This window comes from Accipiter gentilis, chromosome 26, assembly GCF_929443795.1.
Source record: "Accipiter gentilis chromosome 26, bAccGen1.1, whole genome shotgun sequence".
NCBI lineage: Eukaryota > Metazoa > Chordata > Aves > Accipitriformes > Accipitridae > Astur > Astur gentilis.
The window spans coordinates 15,782,193-15,802,629 of NC_064905.1; the positions used below are offsets into that span (position 1 = coordinate 15,782,193).

At 43.0% G+C, this 20,437-nt stretch overlaps 1 protein-coding gene across 1 annotated transcript; it reads left to right on the plus strand.

Moving 5' to 3' along the window:
• Positions 1-3,421: 3,421 nt before the first annotated feature.
• Positions 3,422-12,614, plus strand: NMUR2 (neuromedin U receptor 2). Its single transcript, XM_049829241.1, has 4 exons — positions 3,422-4,141; positions 9,123-9,207; positions 11,113-11,238; positions 12,226-12,614. Exons 1-4 carry the CDS (start codon positions 3,422-3,424, stop codon positions 12,483-12,485), a joined length of 1,191 nt encoding a protein of 396 aa, XP_049685198.1. The 3' UTR covers positions 12,486-12,614.
• The last annotated feature ends 7,823 nt before the right edge of the window (positions 12,615-20,437 follow it).

Sequence of the window (20,437 nt, forward strand, 5' to 3'; positions counted from 1 at the left end):
TGACGAATGTGCCCAATTTTCCCTAAAATATAAAATTATTCACCATTTACTGACCTAATAGTTGCTAATGGGTGCCCTGACAAGGGCTTTGGAAAACATGAAGGCACTTGAATTTACCTTTTCTTAAATGTGCACTTTGCTGCTCTCAATGGAACACAAGAATATGCTGTAGCACGTTACGTTGGCTAAGGGAAATATTCCACAGTGTAAATGTGGTACAAGAGATACCACCAGCATGAGGGCATAGTCAGTGCCTGAGGAGATAATGCCACACTGACTAGTAGTGACACTTACTGCGCCAAAAAGCTTGTCTAGGTTAACATTGCCAAATATTACACTACCTTAATACGCATCACATAGCGTACATTACATTAATGTAAATATTACATGATATTAATTACATTACTATTGCATAAAACTGCACCATTCTAAGGCCAGCATGCAACACACTGTCTTCCTTTGAGCATAGTACAGCAAGGACCAATGAAGCGTGCTTTATAATGAAAAATATCAAATGCTTTAATATTACTTTCAAAAGGAAAATCTGTTTTTATTTTCTGTCTCCGTTGTAAAAATAAAAATATTTCCAGTCATCCAGAGCCACAGCTAGTCTTTGGTTAGATATACTCTCCTATCCTTATTGAGACAGATATGATAAAGAACACCGAATAAAGCTTCGAGAGATGAACTGAAATACATTTTCCATTCTCCTTGTCCTCTCCATTTGACACTTAATCGTGGTTGTAGTGACATGGTTCTAGGGGTGACCTGCTAGAAAAATAGACCTGTTTTTCTTCTGTGTTTCTATTCTTAGAGCTTGTCAGCACCCGAGCCCAGCAGGATCAGAAAGGATGGAGGAGGGAGAACAAGTGGAAGTAGACACAAGTGGTCCTGGCACCTCCTGGCACACACTTTCAAGTGACCTGCCCGTTGCTTTCCTCTCACAGAGAGCATGATGGGTATGGCTGCCCTGTTGTTGGGGTTTTTTTTAGTAAATAACTCAATTTTGGCTTCCTTTTCAGTAAGATTGAGTTCAAGCTGAACAGACCTCAAGTTTCCTTTTCAGTTTCTTTACAGAGGGTAATGTGTAAGAAGAAGCACAAAGGCCAGTTTGGTAGTTACTTTAGAAGTGTTTACTCACCTCAGTTATGATGCAGTATAGAGAGTGGTGGAACTGACTGGGGAGGGAAGAAGAAATGGAAAGAAATTAAATACTGTTGAGAGATGAAGGGGGGGAAAAACCCCTGAAAGTTAAGTAGAGGTACAGTAAGTGTTTAATCCTGCACAAATTCTCAAATACTTGTCTGCTACTGTGCTCTGAAACAGTCAGTCCTGGTCTTGACCAGGCACCCTACTAATGATTCCTGTTCCTACCTTTTTCTTACACCAACAGTGGATCAAAATCAAATTCACATTCTTTCAACATTGTTAAAATGCAAGGAATATCTTTAAGATGAATCCTTAACAAAGGGAGAAATAGGTCAAAAGAGCACACTTGTAGCTCACCGATACATAAAACCTTTCAATCTGCTGAATGAAATACCTCTGTGCAATGCTAAAATAAATGAGTAGGTTCTTTGTGACAGAGAGAACTTATGTATGAGATAATTTCAGCAGATCAGAAAATCATCACAAGAGACATGCTTCTGTCTTTTAGTATAGTTGTTGTGGTACCTTCCATGCCCCTAATGTTTTAAATGAATGCACAGTAATCCTCAGGCTCCACACATCAAATATGTCTCTGTGGGACCAAACCTTGGTTCTTTACCTCTTGCTGTTATTTTTTGAGGCAGTCTGTGCTTATTACAGTATTTTTTCTTGCAATGTTCTTGGACCACTACTAAACCAGAAGAAGTTAAAGGGGGAAGGAGTAAAGACGACAGGATCTAAGACAGCTTCAATTCTTAAGACTCAGAAAACAGGTTTTGTGTGGGATCAGTTTACTGTTTAGCCACTTATAGTGCAGTAGTTTGCATCTTCCTTGGAAAACTTGCTTTTGGCAGGATTTTGGAGGACATGCCAGCCAAAAGGGCTGTTCTTTTGCTCCTGGATGGTTAAAAATATACACTCTTAGGTTAGTAGCCAGGGAGAGTCACCTGAAGGGTCAAACAGAGAAAAGAAGGTGGTTATTCACACATAGATAGTAGACCCAAAGAGCTCCTTGCCAAAGGAAGTCAGGGATGTAAAAGGTCTACATGGCTTCAAGGAGGTGGACGGAGCAGGTATGCAAAAGTGAGAGCTAGTGAGAGGTACTGGGCAGACAAATTGCACACGAAGCTGGCAAAAACCCCTAAACTAGCCCTCAGCTTTTGCACCTCTTTGATCCCAAACACCTAAACTTTTTCTGAATCTCAGAAGATGACATCCATGCACTTCAAAGCTTTTTTGGTTTAGAGAAATTCAGTGACGAACCAAGCATTCATAAGGAGCTAAAAGATCTATTTTGACACAGCCATCATCCTTGCAGGATACACTTTTTTGGCTCAGAAAGTGTGTTTGCAGAATGGTTGTCATTCAGGAAGAAATAAGAGTTTATAAGAAAATCATGTAAATTTAGTCCCAGAGGCAATAAATATGCCTTTGGAATAATACGGTCCTCAGAAAGATTCCCAAAACAAGGCTATCTAAGGATATGGGATCAGATTCCAGCATACCAGGAAAGTGGGAAAATATTTTGATATCAATAAGAAGAGCAATTAAAATCCTGTGTTGGATTTCAGGGGAAAAAAAATTACAGTGTTTAAAAAAAGGGTGAAACCTTACAGTAGCCTAATTCCATTCCCAAAAACAGGTTGGCTTTCTACTGATTAAACTCTGTTTCCAAGTACTTGCTGCTATAGACAACAGAAAATAAAAGTGAACAGAGACCTGAAAAATAAAATCATGCCAGATTTTTATCTTTATTTTTTTTTTTGGCTTGTTGCTCATAACTGGGTATAGCATCAATATAATTTTGTAAAAGCTTTTTGGACTGAGTTTTCAGGGGTTTTTTTTGTCTGGTTTCCCACCCTCTGACAAATACAAACATCTTGCAGCTTGTCTCACATCCTATATTTCAGACTCCCAGCTCTCTAAAGCCCACGTTCTGTAAATGCATCTGCTATGGGAGCTGATACAAGGAGCTGGAACCTCTTTTCTTACTCTATAATCTAATGCACTTAGTGAGCCAATGAATATGTGTGAAAGGAGGGGCTTTCTGGCTAAGGGACTCCTTGCAGGGGAACAGCTGTTACATCGGCAAAACCTTCACCGAAGCCAGGCAAACACACTCACTCACATCTCTCAGTGGCTTTGTGCATCTAGGTCTGGCAAGACAACTCCCCCCGCCAGCTTCTTCTCTCTGCAAAAAGTGAGCAAACTAGCACGGAGCAACTTAAAGACGACCGGTTCTCAGTTGTGAAACTCTTCAGCAGATCCAGTGATGGCCTGGATCAGTAACACCTCCTGGTTTAGTCACCTTGATCTACATGAAGAACGTTTCAGGAGGTACTTAAACAGCACTGAGGATTACTTAGCCTTCCTATGTGGGCCCAGACGGAGCCATCTGTTCTTGCCCATGGCTTTGGTCTACACCCTCATCTTCATCGTTGGGGTGGCAGGTAACTTCTTAGTTTGCCTGGTAATCCTCAAGCACCAGAACATGAAGACGCCGACCAATTACTACCTCTTCAGTCTGGCCGTCTCAGACCTGCTCGTGCTGCTTTTTGGGATGCCGCTGGAAGTCTATGAGATGTGGAGCAACTACCCCTTCTTGTTTGGGCCCGTCGGCTGCTATTTGAAGACGGCGCTCTTTGAGACGGTCTGTTTTGCCTCCATCCTCAGCGTGACCACAGTCAGCGTGGAGAGATACATTGCCATTCTCCATCCTTTCCGTGCCAAGCTGGAAAGCACTCGCAAGCGTGCCCTCAGGACCGTCGTGGTGCTCTGGGTCCTCTCTGTCCTCTTTGCCCTCCCCAACACTGGCACCCATGGTATCATGCTGCAGTATTTCCCCAATGGCACCCTGGTCCCTGGCTCTGCTACCTGCACTGTAGTCATGCCCATGTGGATCTACAACTGTATTGTCCAGATTACTGCTTTTCTCTTCTATGTGCTGCCTATGGGGGTAATAAGTGTGCTGTACTATCTGATGGGGCTAAGAGTAAGTCCTACTCCGACTGTGCTCAGTGTTTCCTTAGCTCATTCTTGTGTGTTTGTGTCTGTATGTGTCTTTTAAGTGATTGCACCTTTTTCTTGCCCATCTGTTTTCCCCCCAAAAAGCAAAAGTATTTCAAACCTCTGAAAACAGTGGAGCCAACACTTTCTTTGCTGTAATCCCATTCTGAAATTAATATAACTATGTTGGGGAATAATTTACCCCAATCTTTCTAAAAAACTTTACCATCACTGCTGCTCACATTGGAATGTTACTGAAATATCCAAGTCTGTAGACTGATTCCACCTTCTCAGAGATTTGCACCTTTGCAGTAGGGACTAGAAGGAAATAGACCAAAAGGAAAACGTGAAAAGAATAGAAAGGAGCAGGCTAGTGATTGAATCTTGTATATTATTTGTTTTCCCTCTTCTTGTGACTGTGGAATTTCCATTACACTACTTTATTTTTCTTCTTCCCTGGAGATGGTGCTAATATTCAGTTGTTAAAAGTCACAAAGCTGTCATAAACTGAAATGCTACCTTATTGCTGCTGCTAGCAAATTCAGCAATCGTTTCTTTATATAACTATGGCACAGTTTCACCATCGATTAAGGCTACCTTAGAGCTCATATTCACTGTCTCTTCAGAAAGTGAGACTAGATTTACCAAGTATTCATCATTTAAATACATGGATAAAACAATCAGTATCACAGTATTAAAAAACCACGTAGCACAACGCTGAAATGCACTGCTAATCACAGTGAGTCAATGACTTTTTTCTTCTCGTATGTTACAAATATTTTGAAAATATAAAACCTATCTCATCATATTGAATATAACTTAAAGTTTAAAAAAGCTGTGCCTGATCATATAGCAAGAAAGGGATGCAATATGCTAGTAGACATGAATGAACTTACCAAATTATGTGCAAGAAATTCAACCAAATCTCTGCTGGTGTATATATCATTTTATCTGAAACTATACAGAAGTAATTTTTCCTTACCCAGGAAAAGCCACAAGGATTAACTGCCAAAAATCCATAGCATACAGTAGATCATTGAAGAAATGAGTGGGTTAAATTATCCCCACTGCCCAGTGGCTGTTGTGGGTCTTTACATAGTTTCACTGAAAATTTTCAAAATAAGACCTGAAGGGATGAAAAAGTGCTGAAAATATAGCTGTTACAAAAAAAGAAAAAGAGAAATCCCTGAACTAATAAAAAGAAGTCTTGAAGACTGCGATAACTTCTATTTGTGGCGGCAGATATTCCTCATGCCCATCCCAAAAGAGAAGCTAGGTACCAGACAAGGGCTGCTTCCTCAGGACTTCTGTATATTCACAGAGATGTTCAAGCTGTCTTTCCTAAAAGCTGCAATGTTCATTGTTTGTGCCTCTGCTTTTCTGTATATCCAACTCAGGCTTCCAAATTTTAAGCATCCTGCGTACACCTACATTACTCTCCAAACTGCACTAGGCAACATAATTGAAGTTTTTTCAACAGAAATGATAGAAGAAAGCTGTAGATAGATAATTTTTCAGAGAAGACACTTTTTATCTACTCACAGAGGATGAAATCTGTGATGCTTCAGCAGCACTCTAGAGTCTCCCGAGTGCCATGTATTGCTCACAGACTGTAGTGGAAAAGCTCAGAATTGATCCAAAGGTTGCACAATAGCTCAAATTCAGCAGAGACATAGTCTTTCCAAATCCAGGCTTTGTCGAAAGGGCATTTCCTCACCAAAGTTTCTCCCTCAAGCTTTGCCAGTGCTCAGGAGAGCCTCAGGATGTAATACAGAAGGAAACGTGTGACATGTTGAACAGCTGTGAGAAGGTAGCAAACATGGGTCATAGGGTAACTGTATTAAGTTTTAATTGTATTCTTTGCAAAAAGGAAAAACAAATATTTGTCTTTTTCACCGGGAAATTTATTGCCAACAGAGCCATCAGGTTGATTACCTCATGATCAATTATCTCATGATCTACTTGGATATAATTTTAAGGCTTGATGGTTTAATACTACAATGTTATGGTCAATAGATACTTCCAGCATTAGTATAAAGAAGAGGACACTGATGATTACACTGTAGTCTCATTAGATTTGATTGCAGAAACTTTCTGCTGCCTCTTTCATGGGGTTCTCATCACAGGTGCCTTTAGGACCAATCCCAAATCAGCCAGGCTCTTCTTTAAACCCAGTTCAGCTGTTGGGCTACTGGTTGCAACCTATAGCCAAAAAGCTGAGGAGGAAGAGGAGAGGGCGGAAGCGAGGGCACTGGGAAATGGCTGCTTGTAGAAGCTAATCCCTGCAGTGCTGGTAGACGTGGGGTGGCATTGCTTGGGAAGAAGTCTGCATCGCAGCAGGAGTCGGTGCAAGGTCCCTGGACGTTTCTTTCAAGCTGATCTCTAAAAGGACACAGGGATTGGTGGTTTTCTCTGGTTGTCCAAAAGTCAGGCTCTATTTAAAGAGGATTTTTGACAGTGAATGAAGAGAGTGGAGAGTCCAGAGACTCATTCATCCCACCTACTTCAGACTTCTGTGAGTAGATCTAAATGATCAGATGGGACTAGATTCACCTCACCTAGGCAGGACGATTCTTCTGCTAAGAGTCCAACACTTCTCTTTGTATCGCTTCCCCTCAGTAACACATTGGTTACACCGGTGATTTTTATTTCAGTTGTCTTTGAATCAAGACAACTTATTCTTGTCAATGCATAGTTGTCCAGATTTTATCATCAAAGTCTGTTTTGCCCCCTAAATGCCCAGTTGTTAAAACCAGAATCATATGTGAAGAGTGATTGCTTTTGGCTAATTTCTGCAGAGCCCAGCACGCTCCTGGAAGGGTCTGTCCCCTTTCCATGGAGGTTGTGCAACAAACCTTGCACTAACTCATTTTCCTTTGCAACGGGGGTGAGCTAGGAGCACACCCAGGCTGCAGTTCAGCAGAGAGGTGGCAAATGCTTCAGCCAAATTAGTGAAGTAGGCAGGACTGCATGCTTTAGCACAAGCCATGTGGGTTTTAAATATCAATTTTTCTGTCAGCTGGAGAGAAAGTTTGGTCACTACTTATGTCAGACAGGCCAAGGAGCTTACAGAAAACAGTTCTCCTGCTTTTGTTGAGTGGCCTCACTACGTTTGCCTGGGGATAGGTGAGGCCTTAATTTCACTCTGCCTTTTGATTTCTAGTATGAAATGCCGTAGCTAATAAAGTTGGCGGGTGGGGGGGGAATCCAATTTTCAGCTTCTTGCTCCAGACACTTTTAATTCTCTTGCAGTGAATGGGTAACACTCATCTCCAGGCAACTCTACATAGCCTCATACATCCACAGTGATGTAAAAGTAACCACTACCTTGGCTGGAGTTCTCCCTCTATCAAACCATTGGCATGAACTCAAGTTATAACCTTTGCCATAGACCTGTTTCTTTTTTTTTTTTCCCCCCCTTTCCTCTTTGTCATAACTCATTGTTTTATTAAACTGCAACTGCTGAGTTATTCTTACTAGTTGCACCTCCATTTTTATCACTTGAGGCTAAAGAGAGCCTTATAGCATCATCAAAATGACAGGAGGAAGGAGAAAATTACAGATACATGCGTGTCTGGTTTATTACAGCATCAGAGTACTGTATTCTCTGAGGCTTTGGAATATGCCTGGAAGGATTACTGGTGAGACTGAAAATCACTGAAGGGAAACTAGGGATTTTAATCAATCTGAGCAGACATTTATCGCTAGATGTGTTTCAAATCAACTGAGCCTCTTCCTCAAGCAACTGTGGCTATGACTAAAACTTACAAAGGGAATAATGTAAAACATGAGAGGCTAAATTGCACTATAATTGAATATAATTCAATTTACATGTGTTTCCCTTTTATGGGTTTTATGAATAAATAGAACATTGAAAGAAGGTCTCATTTGATCATCCTTACAGTAAAGTATTGTTAATCAAAAATCAGGAAGCAAAGTCACAATGTAAAAGGCAAAAGAAAATGGCACAACTAGCATGTTTTCAGAAGATTTTTACAAATCCAGGTTGATTTCTAGCTTTTCCCTCATTCCTGATTTTCTTTCCCATGTAATTAAAAGTTTTGTTTCCAGTTTCTCTCAGTTGAAAAAAGCATCACTCCAAATCTGTTGGCTAATCAGAAGTTCCCACTTCAAGAAGCTGGGTCCAATTATGCACTCTCCCTAGATGATTTCTTTTATAATCAAAGTAATTGTCCTGATTACCTAGACCTGGTCTTTTCATCACAAAAGCACCAGTGCTCTCACCATAAGCATATTGGGGAAGCATTTCAGGGACGATCAGATTACTATTCTTTATGTCCATTTATTAGAAGTCCAGGAAAACTACCAGAATTTAAAAAACCCACCCTGTTGTAATTGAGCAGTATGTGGCTGAATCTGTGCATATCATGCACACCGGCTGCCTGCAAGAGAACATATATGTGTTTTGTTCATTAGATGGATTGAATATCGGTTAGTCCAAACACTCAGGGCATGAAACAAACTCCCTTGAATTCTACAGGAATTTTTCCAGTGATTACAGCTGTGTTTGACTGAGGCCACTCTGGGTATTATTTGGATCGTTGGTTTGTGCTTAATTGTGGGGAACCCTTTCAGGAAAATAAACAAACAAATAATATTTTGCTAGAAGAGAAAATAATGCCTAGCAAAATACTGTTGAAATTGAACACAAACTGTGAACCAAATATTGACTCATTGAGAAAGGACAAGTGGGGAACTGAAATACAAAGTTACTGTAAATAAGCAGTCTCAGATGCATAAAATCTACAGATTGTTTTGAACCCAAAGCTTCAATGTTTCCCTAGACTAAAACTGAAAATTAAATGTAGGGTTTTTTTCAGTAAGTCCTGAACTGCCCCAAATTTTGCATTCTCAGATTACAGCTATCAAAATATCAAACAAGCTATATCTGGTGGGGATGTCATCTCCTTCCTGCCTAAGCTCTCCTTTTTCCTTCCTTTTGCCAGTTGAAAGGGGACAAGTCTTTGGAAGTGGAAGAAATGGCTGTGAATGTTCAGAGACCATCCAGGAAATCAGTCACCAAGATGTTGTGTAAGTAGTGAGTCCTTCTGTGTTTTATTTACTGTGGACAAGAGGGTGACCAAGTCCTGAAGGGTATCAAGCAAATTCACTGGATACAAGAGTTACGAGATGAGTAACTGTGATAAAAAAATAAAGGCTTATTGCTGTTTTATCTGGACTTAGAGGGCATAGGAGTGAAACACCATGGTTAAATATCAAAAGACTCAGAAGGCAGATTTTCCTCCTGAACATGAGAGGAGGTTGAGCAAACCTACGTGGCAGATGCTTGCATGGCAACTCTCCAAAATTCCTTACTCCAAACCTGGTTCTTGCAGTCCTTTAGGGAGGATCCCCCTTTTTCAGCGTGTGTCGTGGTTTAACCCCAGCCAGCAACGAAGCACCACGCAGCCGCTCACTCACTTCCCCCCGACCCAGCGGGATGGGGGAGAAAATTGGGAAAAGAAGGAAAACTCATGGGTTGAGATGAGAACGGTTTAATAGAACAGAAAAGAAGAAACTAATAATGATAATGATAACACTAATAAAATGACAACAGCAGTAATAAAAGGATTGGAATGTACAAATGATGCGCAGGGCAATTGCTCGCCACCCGCCAATCAACGCCCAGTTAGTCCCCAAGTGGTGATTCGCCCCCCACTCCCCCCAGTTTATACACTAGATGGGACGTCGCCTGGTATGGAATACCCCGTTGGCCAGTTTGGGTCAGCTGTCCTGGCTGTGTCCTCTGCCAACTCCTTGTGCCCCTGCAGCCTTCTTGCTGGCTGGGCATGAGAACCTGAAAAAGCCTTGACTTTAGACTAAACACTACTTAGCATCAACTGAAAACATCAGTGTGTTATCAACATTCTTCGCATACTGAACTCAAAACCGTAGCACTGTACCAGCTACTAGGAAGACAGTTAACTCTATCCCAGCTGAAACCAGGACAACGTGCAAATAGTCTATCTATCTTGTACATTGTTACAGAAGAATGTACATCTGGTTTGCATCACACCACAAGCTCTGCTCATGAACAGAAAGGTCCTGCCAAGCCATGTACATCACCTACTGCTGACTTAACCACTTAGACCTTCCCAAAAAGAAGTAGGACCTAGGCAGACTTGCACATTGTATTGCATTCAGGAGAATTTGTGCTCCAACCACCCTGAAAGCACTCGCATCACTTCCTAATTAGGGCTGTCTTTAAGGCAAAGATCACCTTGCTAGTGAGATGGTATTTATGCAGGAAACATAAACCACCTTCTATATTTCCTGCAGCAACTTTATTCTTTTAGGCAGCTTAAGTCACCACCTGAACTAGGAAATTGTACTTTGAACTCAGCCTGATTTCATGTGCCCCATGAGTGTGACCACAGATATTCATAGAACCCGAGTATGGAATGGGTTTGTGAGAGTCCTTACTGGAGTCAGCACAGGCCAAGTTGTGCATGGCAGCAAACTCCTTTTCTTTCATGCTGAGCAGCGTGCCCAGACAGACTTATTATCAACACATGGTTCCTATGGCCTTATCCTGCTATGTGATGTACAGATAGCGTGCAGAGGAAATTAACTCCAAGGTGCAACGTGGTCAGTGTGTTCCAGGTACCACAGATGAATCCAGATGTCTCACTGGCAGTTTCTTCATTAGGCTCTGTACATGCCACAACATTACCTGGCTGTTGCCTCTCTGTTTCAATGTCATTGTGTGTGCATGCATTGGGTTTGCCAACACAGAAATCAGTGGAAAGTTTGCTCTTTTAGCTGGTAATGGTAAGACAGAAAGGATGGCAAAAACTTTGAAAAAAAAAAAAAGAATAAAATTTGTATAATTTAGTCTTTCATCCAGCTTTCTGAACCGCCTCTGCTCTGTGCAGGCTAGTGAACCACATCCTTCCATAATTGACTTGTTTTTCTTCTCCCCTTTCTCCGTGCTAGTTGTCCTCGTGATGATTTTTGCTATCTGCTGGGCTCCATTCCATATAGATCGACTTTTCTTCAGCTTTGTTGTGGAATGGACAGAGCCTCTGGCTAATATATTCAACTTAATTCATGTGGTGTCAGGTAAAGCTTTCTTCTTCCACTTGCACAGGGGCTGGCAAAAAAAATATTTGTGAGTGGTTTACTTGAAATATGTAGTTGTCTATTTTGTAGGTGACATAAGACATGCATGGAGAAGCTCGTTGGGGTTTGGTGGACAGGGATGAGAATTGTGCCTGAAATAAAAACTGCATGTAAGTTCCTGCAGCTTTCAAGATCTGGGCATGTTGTCCAATACAGTTGTCTGAATATTCACAAAGAAGGAAAAGAAAAAAAAGATATCATGCATCTTTACCAGCTGCTTTTCCTTCTTGGGAATGTTCAGAAATGAAGTCCGCAGTCATTCAGCTGCCTTTAATGAATACACAGCAGCAGGCATCGTTCTCCAGAGGGTCTCTGAGGCAAATGGGAAACCTTACCAAATGGCAAGACGAAAGACTTACATACTGCTCAGAATTGGGTGATAAAACCGAATGTTTGTGGCCCTGCCAACCATAAAATGAAGGCTTTTTCAAAGAGGAATCTGATTTTCAGTCTGCCATGGAAAACACTGACTGTGGCCATTAGGCAGCTCAGACAAATCTGATCTCATGCAATTGTCCTGGTGTGTTGTGAGAAATTAGCTTCCCTCGGCTGGAAGTTATCCTCTGACAGCTTTGATGAGGGCACCAGCTGTGCAAATCCTGCTGCGGGGATGAGGGCTGTGCTGGAGGCAGGTCAGTAGAGCTCAAGAGAGAGCTGGTTCCTGAACAGCTGGAGACGGTGAGCTCCAGTTAATACTCTCTCCCATTTTCCCTGTGTGCTGTGGTGCCTGAGCCAGCCTTGGCGAGACATCCCTCTCCCTCCTCCTGGGTGGCAGCAGGCAGAGACGTGCTGTCGCTGCCTCCACCCTTGCACCCAAGCTTGGTGGAGCAGTATAAGACATGAAGATATTTTCCTCTTCTGAGATTATTCCACAAGACATGTGGTCTCTCTCTCCCCCTCCCCACCCCCCGCCCCTCGTTCTTATAGGTGTTTTCTTCTATCTGAGCTCTGCCGTGAACCCCATCATTTACAATCTGTTGTCCCAGCGCTTCAGGATGGCTTTCCTCAGCGTGATCTCTCCTTGCTGCAAGCACTGGGCCCCTACCCACCCCACCAGCAGGATTCCTGCCCAGCAGAGTATCTTTGTGGTTGAGGACCACAATCTCGTGGACTCTGCTGAAGACACAAGTCTCCCTGGCACCCACAGGACATCTGTCAGCAGTTCTCAGATCTCCACTGGCCTGTGACTTCCCATGTTGTGATCCAGGTGAGAGAGAAGTTAAAGAAAATTACTTTAAGAAACAAAAAGAGAAAAGACCCTCCTAAAAGGCTGATTTCAGCAAGAAGAGCTCACAGACATGTCTCGTTGAATGAATGAACGAATGAACGAGGAGACCGTAATTAGCAGGTGGTTGACAAGCGTTGTATTATCCTCAAGCTAATAGGAGGGCTGAAAATCTCAGCTTACTGGCTGCAAGCTGTGCCAACAAAAAGCTGCTTTACAAAAAATGAGACACACTCCCAATGTTGCCAGCACAGGAGGGAGACACAGCTTATCCAAGTCTTACCAAATGGCTTTTTGTGCACCAGCCTAAACATCAGTTTACTTAGTTTGAAATGGAGCAACTTGCTGGAAAAGCCTTGTCTACCCACTTCTAGCTTTAGGCAAGCCAGTCTCACTTCTCTCCTCTATGACCTTCTCAAGGTGTAGCTGCTGCAAGCCCCTCTTGGCAACATGAGCAAGTAGGCATGAACAAGAGCAGCTCTGAGCTGGGCTGATAAACATCAGACACCAGTAATAGCTATTTCTGGGCCAGGAGAATCAGGGAGCCAGTAATTATGAGAAGCAAACTTTTTCTTTCTGAGCTGCATGAAGATTCGGGTGGGGGTGGTGATTAACGCCTTGAATCTTGTCAAAAAAACTACCCTTTAGTGGGTTGTTTTTAATGTATCAACGTTACTACCGTATCTCTGCATACTATGTCTGACAATATCTACAAAGTGCTGAAAGGGCACGTGTATGCCACAAATCCATCTACATTACCCGGGAAACAGCCATTGCTGGGAGCTGAGGATATTCCTGGTGTGGCTCCTTTACCCAAAATGCAGCTAATGGGGGATATCTGCCCAGGGAACGTGAAATGTCTGCAGTCTTTTCCTGTGCATCAGACAGCTTCATTTTTGTCCATCTGCCTGAACTGTGTACAAATGGTCTGTGGTAGGTCCCTGCTACACCCCGTATCCTGCAGTTTGCAATAGCTTCTTATCATTGCTTGAACTTCAGATACTTATGTGTTGTCTCTGCCAGTGAAGGCCTGTGGTCATACTTCAGCAGACTTCACACCCGCCCATGCCGAGTGGATTGCAGAAATCAGAGATCTACATAAAGTTAGCAACCGCCAGGAAACAGGCTGGAAACCGTTCACAACAGAATTGGGGCAAACCTGCAGGATCAGAGAAGCTGGTACAAAGGCAATAGAGAGTTTTGCAGTCATTTTGCATCTACTGAATTCAGGTTTTGCCACAAAGCACAATATAAGGTCTAGGAAACCCTCCCGCACTCCACTCGTGCAAACAGATCCTAAAGGCAGCACACTTACATCCAAGTTAACGAGTTCCTGAGCTCCACTAACTGCAAGGTGAGGACCCTACAGAGTTTTGTAAAGGAAGGACAGGGTGAATCCGTTACACGACAGAGAATTTTATAAATCTCTGCGTCCCAAGTTTCAAAGCCTGCTTGTGTTTCAGAGGAATGCCTCCCCTGTGCATCACGACGCAGGGCTAGGTTTAGCCACCACGCTGGGCTCAGGTTTGGCACGCACTGCCCCAGAAAATCGTCCCATGTGTGTCATCAAGGGGCTGGGACTTCCTTACACAGCCAGAGTACAGAGTTACCATAATGAAGAACATTAGTTCCTGAAAGATGACACACTGTATGCATAAAAGCTTATTCCAGTCTCGTCACTGGGGATCCGGATGACATTTCCCACCGGAGGAGGAATGGGTTATACTCCTGCTACAATGGGCTCTTACCTTGTTTGCCCCAAAGTCCTCTGCTTTGCCTCTCGCTGGGGGACTCCTAGGTGAGGCGAGACCTTCGGGCCTCATGTCAGCCAGCAAGTTGCCTTTTCCCGCAGCACAAGGGGAATTTTAGCCCACTTTTTCTGTCAGACCCATTTTACCAGCTGCAATCTTGAGAAACAAGCCACGGAGAGGGTAGCAGATACACACAGGGCCCTGGAGAGAAAAGGCAACTCCTGCTCCCTGAAGACACAGCTGAAATACTTTGCCACCCCCAAGTGGACACTTGAGTTTTGTCAGTGACATTTACATTTCTAACCAGTTTTGTTTTGTCATTTTTCTCTCCACCAGACATTAAGGTGTGTTTTCCCTCTGGATTTGCTGCAGCGGTCGTACCTTGCTGCCTGCGAGCTGCCCAGTCCCCGTGCAGGGCGCTGAGCTCTGTGCTCCCAGTAACAGACTGGGACCGCCTGGGCAGAGGCTGTGCAGGATTTTCTCCCTTCCCATGGGCCTCACTTGTGCAACTCCTTAACTAACTGAGCTCAGGGGGGTGTCCTCCTCATTCCAGCTGTGTGCCACTGAAAGCATGTCTTCTTCTCTGCCGTCCTAGACACCCAGCCAAAGCAGTGAGGAGACAGTATAGTTTGACATACCCACACATCCACTATATGACGGAGACATTACTCTGCAAGATTTTGTGGCTCTTTGAATGCGTCTTATGCATTTAGGACCAGACAGCATCTTGTGTTGGTGCACGGAGAGCCATCCATGTGTGACGCCGCTCTCTTCTCCTCCCTTCATGGGAGAATTGCAACCTTGGCTGTAAAGCTCAGGGGTTGTTAAATGCATCCCTTGACTTGCAGATGGGCACACAGACCTGCAGTCAAGGTTGGAATGTGAATCATAGAATAGAATCATAGAATCATTTAGGTTGGAAAAGACCTTTAAGATCATCCAGTCCAACCATTAACCATGCCCACTAAACCAGGTCCTGAAGTACCCTGTCCACTCGCTTTTTTAATACCTCCAGGGATGGTGACTCAACCACTTCCCTGGGCAGCCCATTCCAATGTTTGACAACCCTCTCAGTAAAAAAATTTTTCCTAATATCTAACCTAAATCTCCCTTGCCTCAACTTGAGGCCGTTTCCTCTTGTCCTATCTCCAGCCACCTGACAGAAGAGACCAAAAGCTGTAGGGTGAAGATGTTGTGTCATCTTAAAACAAAAGGTCCAAGTTTTTGTTCCTAGGGAAGACAAAAGGATTTGTAAGGAAGGGGAAGTAGTGGGGGGGAAAAGTATGTATGGATGGGGAAATTTTAGAAGAGAAATAGTGAGAAGCAAATGACCAGGAACTTACCTCCAGTTCTGGACTCCTTTTTTTTTTGGTCCTGAAAGCAGTTTTTATCACATTTAATTTGGCACCAAAGGAAATCACACTCATAACCAAAAATTACTGAGCTTTTTTTGCCAAACATCAAAAGCAAAGCTGAAAACATTTAGTCTTGCACCAAGTCAAACCTTCTGTGAAAGTGTTATTGGGGGAGATGTCAAAATTCTTCTAAATTCTACTAAAAATAAAATAAATGCAGTGAAAAAAGTGTGGGCTGGCTTGAGGTTAAGTGCTCCGAGTTAAGTTGCCTGGGACAGCACAGCTCAGTAACCCCTCGTTCCTGAGGGAGAATCTCTAGAAAGTGCACTTTGTCCCTAAAAAGTAGCCAATGTCCACTGGAGGCTTTTCTTCCCAAATGGTCAGTGTTTGAGTTATTTATCACTCTCTCTGATATTTACCTGGCTGCATTTTGGAAGCTGGATCCAGACATGATAATACTGGGAAGATGGATAGAGATGTCATGAAAACTGGTGATATTCCTTTAGTTATACATTTAGCAGCTTTCACAGCCAAGTGCTGAAAAATGTTGGCAACTGCCTGAGAAAAACTCCTCTTGCAAGAAAACTGAGAACAACTCACTTTCCCTCAAAGTAGTCTAGTGTGATAAAAATATATTTATTTGAAATCAAGCGTGACTTCCTAGACAGAACTGTCTATTGATTTATTTCGCTGCTTCTGTTTCCCTCTGGGAAACATGCAAGTGTGTGAGCAGAATGTGTGGAGAGCAGGGGCAATGCTCCAGCAATGTGAACAAAACATGGACAGTTTGAAATGTGTTGCAAGGAAGCACTTAAAGGAGACATGAATTGCTTGTATTGCCAGTGAGCGATACTCAGATCTAATGCCAGGTTCAGTACTGGGAAAAAAATCATGACAGCAAGTGGACAATTCTGTTAAGTTTATATGAAGAGGTTTTGGACACTACTGTGTTTTGAAGTGTTTAAACCATGGCTTATCAGTAAAACTAAATGTACACTTCAGCTGCAGAGCTGGTTATATGTATCTGTGTGTAACATGAAAATAAATATACTGGTCTCTCTTCCTATGTCTGGTCCATCCTCCAGCAATCCTTGTGCTTCTTGTTTCTCCCTCTGATGTCACGTGAGTAGCAGAAGATGGAGAATCCCTGGATGTTCAGCCAGCACCAAGGGAAGGACACTAAAGTCTTACCAAAAAATCACAGTATTTAAAAAAAAAAAAAAAAAGGCACATTATTTCAGCTAGTATATATGCACGAAAATACAGCACTAATCCCAGTGTGGTTTGTTGCATCCAAGTGCTCTGCATGACCGCATCTTCAGGGGAGGAGGTTAAAAACCGGGCAGCACAGTTGTCAGAGCCAGGAGAAGGTCCCAAAGCAAAAAGTGCTGCTCCCCAGGCTGGGAAACAGCCAGGTCTGCTCTCGCTCTCTCTTTTTCTACAGGCATTTGCCTCATTTTCTCTGCTGTTCATTATGACACTTGCTAGGTTTTTCCACTGAGGTTTCTTGTCCACAGACTAGCAAATCTATAGCAAATTGCTGAGCTGTAACATTTCCATATCAAATAGCTATTAAAGTAAGGAAAAGTTTGGTAATGAAAACAGAATAATAATCTGGACTTTTTCTTTCTATAATAAACTGAGGAGGAATACGGGGAAAGGACAAGAAATCAAACAACCAGGAACTCTTGCAAGGATTAAAAGTTGGTTTTAGAATTTGGTCCAACCTCATGCAATAATGGTAAACATCCTTCAGAGTGAGTTGGTGGGGGGAAAAGTTTGAAAAGAAACTCTGCAGAGAATTGCCCAGTTTGGGCCTTGCAGTTTTCCGTACCTAGGAAAATAAACACTTTTGAGGTTGTTAGGGTAGATCACAAGCCATAAGGGCTCATGCACCAAAAGACGGTGCATGATTCAGGACTGGTTTCCCTGACTTAAAAAAATAATTTGCCATGCATAAAATAAGCATGGACCATAATGTAAGAACATCGCCTGGATGGTCAAGGGTTGCTGATTTTCTTCCACATTTCTTTCCATTTCACCTTTTGGCTAGTCAACAACCTCCTTTGGTCATACCCCAGACACAGAGGCAGAGAGCTAGGCCCATTTGCCACCAGAAGTGGAAGACTTTCTGTTACTGTCTAGACTTTGTGAAACCCTGAAAAGTTGCAGCTGTTGCTTTTAAGGCAAATTATCTTAAATCCACTTAATTTTAAAAGAAGGATTAATTTTAGAAGTATGGGAGCTGTTGGAATAATTTGCTTCCCACTAGGACAGCTAATTCATGAATGAAATACTCAAGTCTTTATTGTAAAAGCCCAAATAACTTTTTTTTCATGCATCCTCAGCTTATACTATGTTGTGAAATGCAGCGAAGTTCCTTCCCAGAGGAACAGGCATTTGTTTGCTTTTTTTGGCTAGGAGTGGGTTTTCCAAAAGACCCTTAGACTCAAATGTCTACAGTATGAAGAGCTCCATCAGAGGAAATCTGGATTCCTTTTATAGTCAAAGGAGGAAAAAACCCGCTGTGCTAAAATCAATTTATCTGACCTATTTCAGTCATCTACCTTAGGTGTTTTACAGGTAGTTTGTATGCATATCTTCTACAATTGAAAAACAAAGCCAGGCAGCTAGGTACAGGTCACCTTGAAATGCTGTATGCTCTTTGTTGAAGAGCAGGTATGCTTGTCAGTCCCTTTCAATTTGTTTCATTTCTTTAGAACCCAAGAGACTCCCTTAGAAATGACTCACTAGGAAAATCATGCTCCAAATGAGCAAAACAAATGGCTAACAACCTACTCACCACAAAACACTGGGAGACCAGCATCCTCGGGGGCTCACCTACCATTTTGTTCATTGATCTGGGGCTGGTGCCTCTGGGACACCTGGAGCATGTTCTCACGAGCTGGGAAAATTCAAACAAAGCTCTACCACTCCTAGGGTTTGCAGCGTTTGTTTGCAAGCTCACAGTTTTCCTTCCCTCCCTTCTGTAGGAGCTGGTAAGGGCAGGAAAGAGATCTGTCCTGCCACAGAGCATGCTAAATAGCTGCCTAAACTCAATGGAAAGGGTCCAAAGGGAAGTCTTCATACTGCTGTTGACTGCAGTGCGGGTGGGTTGGGCAGCACTGAGCAACTGCAGCAAAAAACTACAAGCATCACAATTTTGGGAAATAAAAGAACTCCCCAGCCTTTCCATGAGGAAGGAAATAAAACACTAATGCAGGACCTCGGAGGTATAGCTGTTGTTTATTTAACCACATACAGACCGGAGTTTCTGTTTGTTGGCTTGGTGCTAGGGAAATACTCCATGCAGAGGGGTTTTCTGAATGTGAATGAACTTGGCTAATACCACAAACCTCAGGTTCCCCTGAGCTCTGCACCACTGTTTCGTCCCAGCTCAACTTACCTGCTCCTGCAGAAAAACAGACCACAGATACAGCAACACATATAAATTTACGTTGCAGTAGCAATGACAGGACCCTCCCCTGGGACTCAGACACATACAGCACACAGGGGGGTAACGAGGAACCACTCCTCAGCTGCTTCGCAGTAACCATCTATCTCTGTGCTCTTAGCCTAAAGTAATGCAAATCAGTTTGTGTTCCGGCATGCAACAAAGATGAAGAGGCAGTTGACGTCGGTCCAGTCGCATCTAGTTTGCTTATGTATCTCAGCCCCAAGACGAGGGGTAGAGTCATGTGGAGCTCTCTATCTGCATATAACAAGAAACAGTCTGCAAGTTGGGGCTGACGTGACAGCCTACCAATTCCCAGTAAACCTACTACATTATTCCAAGAGGCAACAGTGACTGCCATACGTGTTTCAACCTTAGCACGCTCCACTTTTTTACAGTGTCTCTTGCATTGACAGCAAGGAGCACTCATGTAAGTGTTAGCCTCAATCTGGTCACTTCAGGTCTCATTTATTCCCCTATCACCCCTCCCATGAGGAACAGGTATATTGAAGAATCATCTCTCCCCCGCCCCCATCCGCCCCTGTCTTTTTGCCGCTAAGAAATTCCACCGAGGATTGAGTCTTTTCCCTGCAACTTTATTTGCCAGCTGTAGGGTTTTCACACCGTATTTGTATTCCAGTCCCGATTTCAATTACCTGGCTAACCTTTTCAATTTTCACAGAGAGTGAGAATCAGAAAACAGCAGGTCCTTTATTACAGCTCATACTGGCAGGGAATGTTTCTCACACACACACACCCTTCCCCTATGTTTGCAGGAAAGCTCTGTCAAATTCAAACAAACTCATTGATCATAACTTGTCTATTTACTTATGCTTTGCTGACTGTTAAGTATTCTGGTCCTTTCTGCAGACCTCTTTTCCATCCTCCTTTTGGCTTGAACATGCTATTTTTTATATCATTTCTAAAAGCCATGGAGAAACAGCCTTAAGTCTTCACCCTGGTGCTTGACTCCAGTGAGAACTCTCACTAGGGTCAAATACTGGAGAAGGTAAAAGCCTTGTGCTTTAAGAGGGGTTATTTGCTCATCTTTTATAAGCAAGACATGGTGGTAGCCAGTCCCAGAGCACTTCCCAGTGGAGGCTCAGAGTGTTGGAGGTGTTCATTCAGACTGGCAGGCAAGTCAGGCACAGGACACTGGCTGCTGATCTCAAAGCCAATGCTCTGCCACTAAACTGTGCTGGCCACAGCTGTCACCTGCAAAAGAAATAATTTTCCTCTCCCTTTTTGCCTTTCTCAGTTCTCCAAGTCTTAACCTTCCTATCTCCTTCATTCTTTTGAGCTCTTGATATAGCAATCATTTCCATGTCTGTGCTCTGTCTGCCCCATCGCTCAG